Raw genomic sequence first — 8,941 nt, forward strand, 5'->3', positions numbered from 1 at the left:
TTCTTGAATACCAGCTTTGCAGCATATCCACACGTCCACACACATCCCAACTCAATTTAAACTATACCACTTGCTTTGGGATATAATTCGCACCCTATTTACCTGGTTGAAAAAGATGCTAGGATAATTCATATTAAAAGATAATTACTATGATAAAAACCATAATATTATCCTTTAATAATAACAAAAATTATCTTCACTTTTCCATCCGACGATTGAGAGCTATGTTCACTCAACGGCCTTGATTGCACGGACCGATGGTGTAAATTTTGGGTCCAAACAGTACTCAATTAGATTATCAAAGCAAAGAATCCTAGCTATTTTCCAACTTCACATTGAAATATATCACTTTCGGTTCTGTTGGGGCATTGATTCAAACCAAACCATAACACTTTTCAATATGAATCACAAATAACATGTGGTTGAAATTGGGTGGTATAAAATCATACCAACATATATAGCAACTGAGCTCAAGTGCAATGCCAATGAATTCCTACATGCATGCATGTATCCACCAAATCTTAACCCTAGATACAAATAGGTCAAGAAACATTGAATGGATGTTCCACCTGGGCAACTATCGTCTCTAATGGGTCGTTGTTGGCTTGGCCACCTATTGTTCTTTATGCTTTGCTGGGCATGAATATTACATATCGCTGTATGTACATTTATATATGCAGATTTTGTCTTCGTTTTATCTGTACGAATCTTTCTTATTTGTTTTTATGAATAAATTTAGAAGGTATATTTGCCCTAGTGGTATCAATGTCATGCGGCCTACCTAAAGCATTATTGGGTGTGACATGACATTAATATTCCATGTGTTTTTAGTACTTAAATATCAATTAATTTAAATTGTCAAGTATGTGTCTGCACTGAATTAGTGTAAATAATAACAAATATTCGATTAATATTATTACGATGTTACACGTCTAAATGCTATCAAACTACACATGCTCTAACCCTAATTTGCATAAGACCAAAACTGATATCCTCTTCTTTTTTTCTCTCTCGTAAAACTTACAAAAGCCGTTGAGAATCTCTAATTGAACTATATATCCTTATTTTGTACACAAAAATACGAAAACAATTGCTTTATTACTTTGATTTATTCCAACACAAATAAAAGAGCACGCGCGATAGTGCGCCACCATCACCATGAAATATATAAACATGTGAAACAAACGTTTGTGGTTTTCCTTTTATTTAATTTGAGAGTTGACAAAGATCAAACATCGTTTTGTGAATTTGTAAGGGAAGAGGATCCTCTTCAGATTTACTTTGTGTGGATTCTAAGGATCTTCACATTCTAACTGTTTAATGTAGTATCATGATCGACTTTTTAGTGTAAAAATGTGGTTTTTTGTTAAAGTGAACAATACCGGGAGCTTTTCGTTAAAGTTCCCATAAAAAAATAGTCAAATGATTTCTAACTGCACGATACACGATAAATGACTAAGATGTGGAGATCCCGAGGATCCCCACAAAATAGATATGGATGGGATCCAATTCCATTTGTAAGTTGTCGTATTGCAGTTGGACAGTTCAATTACCGCCCATTGATCAACAGGAACATCAATCACCCAATAAAGAAATAAAGAAATAAAGAAAGAGTAATGTTAGGTAGATCAAAAATTTTAATCAAATTTGTAGAGTAAATAATGTATCATCAATAAAAATTAAGTACGTTAATTAATACTTAATTAATAATTCAAATCATTAATAATCACATTATTTGTTTGTCAAAATTTGATTTAAGAATTTGTTCTTCTTAACATACTCTTATAGAAATTGGTCATGTGTCAACGATTCCATGCAGCTTGCCTAGGTTTCAGTGGTGGTCGACTTTATGATATCGTAATTTGGCAACTTAATGACCTCCATGATAAAGTTATAGACAAAGTTTTCACCCGAGTAATAATGAATTTGTACCTACTCTTTTGGTATATACCAAGTTACAATCAAGCTTGTGGGAGAACAATTCAAAAAATAATAATAACTGAATTTTAAAATAACTGAATTTTGTTAATAAAATATAATTTCAGCATACAGTGAAAACTATAACAAAAAATTACAAAAAATGATCCTAACTTGATACCGACCAGAATACAACTATCTAATCCTACAACTTACACATTCTAATCTTGAAATTATTATAAACGTAAAAATAGTTAAACTTACGTGTCATGTGTAACACAAAGTTAAATGTGAATTGTGAATTATGCACATATAACCTTAGTTGCATGAATGAACTCTCTAAATCATGTGTGCTTAACTTACCACGTAAGTATTTTTTTTTTTCAAAAAAATTACCATAGATTAGCAATAATGTGGTTCAAATTTGATAATGTCAAGAATTAAACCTGAGACCTCTCCTAAATGAAAAAGAATATCACTAGATCATTATCCAAGTAAATTATAAAGTCAAAGCAACCAAATTTACCCGATCCACTTAACACAAAGTCAAATGTTAGTAACCAATTGAACACAAAATGTCATGTGAATCAAAGTTCTGGAAAGCGAATCAATGCGTGGTTCCAAATCCAAACCATCAAATGGCCTAAAGTGGCACAGTAGCCTGCAATCCTACTCACTCAGTCATCTAATGTATCGAAATCAAATACCAGAGATACGCCTTTTTCCCAACCCCAAAAATCCCCTGCTTCCTTCTCTTTCCCTTCCCTCCCCCACAACCTTCCAAGCAAACCACTAAAAAAATCGAATTATTGAAAACAATTTCAAGCACACCGACACTATATCAAGGTAATTCAGCACAGTATACTGAAAACTCCATTGCCATCTGCTTAACCAAAACCCAGCAAAGACTCGAACTTTACTTCCTATGGGATTCCAAAGATTCATACTTTGCTGGGTTTTCCTCCTCTTCCTCCCAAACCCAGCAAAAACCCAGCTCGATCAAGAGCTCAACTTCAACGGCTTCAATGGCGTCTCCAACAGCAGCAACATGAGCTTAAACGGCGTCGCATCAATCGAGCCCAACGGCATGCTAAAGCTCACAAACGACACTCTCAGAGTCCTCGGCCACGCCTTCTACTCCGCCCCAGTCCGATTCAAAAACTCTACCAACGGCAAAGCCTTTTCCTTCTCCACCTCCTTCGTCTTCACCATCGTCCCGGAGTACCCAAAGCTCGGCGGCCACGGCCTTGCCTTCATAATCTCGCCGTCGAAGTCGCTCCCGGGATCCCTTCCCAGCCAGTACCTCGGCATCCTCAACGCCACCGTCGTCGGCAACTTCTCCAACCACATCTTTGCCGTCGAATTCGACACAGTCCAGGACTTCGAATTCGGGGACATCAACGACAACCATGTCGGAATCGATATCAACAGCCTGGCTTCCAACAAATCGACCCCGGCCGGGTTTTTCAGCAGTGGAAATTCGACGAAAGAGAACCTCAATCTCAAGAGTGGGCTGCCGATCCAGGCCTGGGTCGATTACGATTCGGTGAAAAATCAAGTCACTGTCATGCTTTCACCCGATTCGATCAAACCCAGATCCCCGATTTTAACATTCGATGTCGATCTTTCACCAATTTTGGAAGATTTTATGTACGTTGGGTTCTCTGCTTCGACCGGGATGCTCGCCAGCTCCCACTATGTCTCCGGTTGGAGCTTTAAGATGAACGGAGAAGCCAAATCTCTGGATTTAGATGCTCTGCCTAAACTTCCCGGCCCGAAAAAGAAGCATTCATCAGCGTTGATCGTTGGCGTTTCACTTTCTGTTCTTGTTTTCTTTATCTTGGCCGCCGGATTGGGCTTCTACATTGTTCACAGGATCAAGAACGCCGAGGTGATCGAGCCGTGGGAGCTCGACATTGGGCCTCATAGATTCAGGTACAACGACCTGAAGCAGGCCACCAGAGGGTTCAGGGATAAAGAGGTGATCGGGTTTGGTGGATTTGGTAAGGTTTACAAAGGGACACTGCCGAATTCGGAAACCCAAGTGGCGGTTAAGCGAATTTCGAACGAGTCGAGGCAGGGTCTGCAGGAATTCGTGTCGGAAATCGCCACCATTGGCCGTCTCAGGCATAGGAATTTAGTGCAGTTGTTGGGGTGGTGTCGCCGGCGCGGAGATTTGTTGCTTGTGTATGATTTCATGCCTAATGGGAGCTTGGATAAGTACTTATTTGAGAAGCCAAAAGCAATTTTGAGCTGGGAACAGAGGTTCAAGATAGCTCAAAATGTAGCTTCTGGCTTATTGTATTTGCATGAAGGTTGGGAGCAAACTGTGATTCATAGGGACATAAAAGCAGGAAACGTGCTTTTGGATTCTGAGATGAATGGAAGGCTTGGAGATTTCGGTCTTGCTAAATTGTATGAGCATGGAGCTAACCCTACAACAACTAGGGTTGTTGGGACACTGGGTTACCTCGCTCCCGAGTTGACTCGGACCGGAAAACCAACTCCGAGCTCGGATGTGTTTGCTCTTGGTGCTCTGCTGCTGGAGCTGGTGTGTGGGAGGAGACCCATTGAGCCAAAAGCCCTGCCGGAGGAGCTGATGTTGGTTGATTGGGTTTGGGAGAAGTGGAAGGCTGGTGCAATTCTTGAAGTTGTGGACCCCAGATTGGGGGCTGAGTTTGATGATCTGGAGGCTGTGGTGGTGCTGAAGCTAGGGCTGATGTGCTCAAATAATACCCCCAAGGCAAGACCCACAATGAGGCAGGTGGTGAGGTACTTGGAGGGTGAGGCAGCGCTGCCGGACGCAGTGGCGTCTCCAGGGGCTTATGATGGGAGGAAGGGTGGTGAGTTTGAGGATTATGTGCATTCTTATCCCACATCATCAGGTTGTGAGAAGGCAAGTGCTTGGTCTTGTGATGATGCGGATGTTGATTTTGAAGGCGGTTCTAGCTCGCCTCCCTCAGTATCTGGTAGTCGTAGAGGTGGTAGTGACAGGTGCCCAAGCTTGCAGGGATTCTAGCGTGTGATGGGGGATTTATCCGCCCTGTCTCTATATCTCACATTAAGTCAGAGATAGAGGCAGGACAGAAAATTCCCATCTATGCTCAAGTTTTTTCTATGTAGGCGTGACAATTCCCTTTTTTTCCCTTTGTATTTTGCTTGTTTTTCTTTTGTATGATTATAGTTGTGTTAGTATTTCTGTGTTGATGTATGTAAACTTGATTTTTGTGACACACCTTGTCGGCTTATTTCCTGCTGAGATCCCAAGTCTCCAAGTGGGCCCCCTTGGCCACCCGCAACCTTGGCTTTTTAGAGATAACTTGTAAATATGTTCCGGTAAATGATGTTTCTTTGACCTGCATTTATATCTTCCTCTTTCGTCTTTGAAATTCATTGTGTTTATACAAGTCTTCACATCATTGACTATATCTTACTTGACATCGACGACAAGGTTCCGTATTCGAATCTCATTTGAGGTTCTATGTTAGATTGTAACTTCCCTCAATTTTAGTGGTATAAAATATAATAAATAAATAAAATAGAACATAGAACACATGAGAAGAGCTTGCACGCTTAATGTCATGAAACATTAGAACATATAAAACCAGTACAAATTCATCTCTTTATTTCTGAATACTTTTACATAACATCGTCTGTGAAATCTTTCTAACAAGATTTAAATTGCTACAAACTTTCTGCTCCTTCTAATTAATAAAGAAAGGGATCCTTGGATCATCGTTCTTAGGATTATAGTTTCTTGCAGGTAACCTGACCGCCCCGTCTTTGTGTCAGTTGTCGAGAGGTCAACAAATGAGGGTTTGTCTACATGAGGTAGACCTGACAATTTATTATCCGACTCGTTAGCATAACACAAAAATAACACAAAAATAATGGGTTTCGAATCAACACAATAACTAATAGTCATTATCGGACTGCTCGTTAAGAACCCGTTAATGACGGGTTTACACACAAGTAACTTGTTTCGACCCGTTAAAAAAATTATTTTGATGATTTTAAAGTTAAGGTACTAAAAATACTTACTATGAAATACAATAGCATATTATAGTAAAAATTTAATCCCTAAATTCATAAAATGTCAGTTTTTACATTATTTTCCAAATATAGCAAAAAATCTTATCAAATTAACATAAATACCCTCAAAATTAAAACCCATGATATTTGAGATTGTCACCCTAAAATTCCATAATCTTTACATTCAACTAGATTTTTCTTTAAACTTTCCACTAGCATATTCACACAGTATTTATGTGTTAATTGGTGAGTCTGAAGCATCATTTGCTAAGACCATCTCCAACCCTTAGCCTAAAACCTATAGTTTTTAGCCTAGAAAATTTAGGTTTTAACCCAGAAACAGCTTTTCTGCTCCAACCCTTCTGGCCTAAAATTTTAGCCCCAAATTATCAAAGAATGAATTTAGGCTTTTTTTTTAATTGATTTAAAAAAAATTATGTAGACTATCCGAAATTAATTTTATGAACATTTTAACCTAAAAATATTTAAATTCCGTTAAACATTGAAAAATCACTAAACCGACACATGAAACTCATGAAAGAAACACTATAGAAGAATATGAAACACAAGATAGAAATGTTTAAACATAAGACACATGAGCAAACACATGGTTTGGAAGATAGTAGAATTATAGGAGAAAATTGAGTTTTGTGTGGATGTTTCAATAAATAGATAGGTAGTTATAGAGTTTTCAGGTGAATTTTGAGTTAAATAATTTTTTATAATTATTTTAACATTTGAATTTAAATTTGGGCCATTAGATTTTTTTTTTTTTTTTTTTTTTTTACCTTTAGATTTGATCATATTCGATCTCAGTCGTTGAACTCAATAAATTTATAAATATAAAACCAAAATATTAACTAAATTAAATATGGATCGTTGGATAACCAACAACCCATTGAATGTGAGCAGTTGATCAACCAAAAGAGTTGTTGGGCTCAATTCTATTGGCAGACAAGTGAGAGACAAAGCCATGTGGGTGAAGGTTTCACCACTAATCTTGGCGTAAATTCTGGCGTAAATTTTGTTTTTTTGTAGGTTTTAGGTTTTAAGTCCAAATTAGAACTTGGATTGAAATGGATTGGAGGGAGAATAGACGGGGAATTATAGGTTTTAGACTATGGGTTAGAGTTAGCCTAATAGAATAGCTCCCCAACCTATTTCTAAGGCATCTGTTGGAATTATTAAGTAATTATTGTCTAATGGTAAGGAAAGCTCTGGTATGTTTTTTATTTTTTCTTTGATTCTTTTGACGTGGGCTATATCTTCATGATTGAATTTGATATTTCTTGTACTACTAGTTTTCTGATATAAGCTACTAGTTTCTCTTGACAAATTTTGAATAAAAGGCCTTGCATGGTTTAGTTTTCCTAAAAAACTTTGTAATAATTTTTTATCTGCAATCATCAAGAACCTTGCAACAGAGCCATCAATAACATTAGCCCACCCATTTTGCTGCAAACGTCCCTGCTTGCCATGTCCTTTTGGTTCAGGAACTCCATGTAAACTACAACATGAAAATGAGGAAGCCGCAGTGGAATGGACATTGTATGAGTTTGAGACCCTCTTATCTCACATTAGTCAATAATATTTTTTCACTAGTCTTTATATAAGCTTATTCTTTTTTCTTAGTAATTAGAACTTGGACCATTTGGAAATGGATTGAAGGCTTGGGCCTTATGATTGTGTGGATTAGGCTTAATGATTATACTATAATATTAATATTAATTAATCAAGACAAGGGCCTTGAGATTAGTTTTAATTTCGAATAAAATTTTTAATTAATAGACACAAGGTGTATCTCTTTGGAAAGAGTTGTATAGCTTCAGATACATCCAAAAGGTGTTTGAAGAGGTATGAAAGAGCCTATATAACTGGAGTCCTCAGTTCCATCATATATCATCTTTTTTCTTCCCCCTTGTATTCCGTACAAAATTTCTAGAGAGTAAACACGCAAAGCAATTCGCTAGAGTTTTATAATCCAATGCGGGTTGTAGAATTAGGTAGTTGTATCCTGGTTGAGTAGACGTTGTAGAACCACAAGCACACGAGTGGGACGGAAATACTGTTCGAAGGACATAGCGTTTGCGCTAGTCTCTACCTTCAATTCATTCAAGTTAGTATCATTTTAATTTTTTGTAATTATTGTGTTATTGCATTATGTATTGCAAGTATTTTTGAATAATAAAGTATAAGTATTTCGGTTCTGTATTTCTGTTATTTTATTGTTTCTAAATTGTTCTCCAACAGAAACTCCCTACCTGATTCGAGTTGTATCTAAGCCGAACTTCAGCGATTTCAGGCTATTCCAACCGCTCATGTTCCCAAGCGATTTCTGGCCACATGGTTTATTATCGACGACCATGATGTTTTGATCTCGATGATCTAGAAGTAATAGATCTAGAGACCATAAGTTAAAACCTAATTGCAAAAAACTGACGTCAATAATATGAAATCAAAGAAATTATAGACGTTAATTCTTTTTTAATTGCTATCCAATTCAGTCAAGCATTTACGGTGAAGAACTTTTAGAGGCAGAGCCTCTACTATGAAATCACATCCTCATATTTCACTATTTAAATACTGTATTTTATAAATTTATGGTGTAGAACTTTTTTCAAAATTTGAAAAATGATGAAAATGTCTCTGTTGGGCTATGTGGAGTTTTATGTGGACATATGTTATCCTTCCATGTTTTGCCACACTTATTGGCATATTCCGATAGTACGTGCTGATACAAACGCGTAAGAGCAAGCGAGATGTAATTGGAAGCCTACGGGCTTTACCTTTGTTGTACAATTGTATATATGTGACAAAGAGCGCCCCCCGCCCCCCCTCTTCCGATAGTACGTGCTGATACAAACGCGTAAGAGCAAGCGAGATGTAATTGGAAGCCTACGGGCTTTACCTTTGTTGTACAATTGTATATATGTGACAAGGAGCGCCCCCCGCCACACCCCCCCCCCCCCCCCCCCGCGCCCCCGCGCGAGGG

The 8,941-nt window shown here is 37.7% G+C and overlaps 1 protein-coding gene across 1 annotated transcript; it reads left to right on the forward strand.

Annotated features, from left to right (window-relative positions):
• The first annotated feature begins 2,585 nt into the window (after positions 1–2,585).
• LOC137720019 (L-type lectin-domain containing receptor kinase S.4-like) lies at positions 2,586–5,282 on the forward strand. The gene has a single exon (XM_068459010.1). The coding sequence runs from the start codon at positions 2,843–2,845 to the stop codon at positions 4,934–4,936; it is 2,094 nt and encodes a 697-aa protein (XP_068315111.1). The 5' UTR covers positions 2,586–2,842; the 3' UTR covers positions 4,937–5,282.
• The last annotated feature ends 3,659 nt before the right edge of the window (positions 5,283–8,941 follow it).

Source organism: Pyrus communis, chromosome 16 (genome assembly GCF_963583255.1).
Source record: "Pyrus communis chromosome 16, drPyrComm1.1, whole genome shotgun sequence".
Lineage (NCBI taxonomy): Eukaryota > Viridiplantae > Streptophyta > Magnoliopsida > Rosales > Rosaceae > Pyrus > Pyrus communis.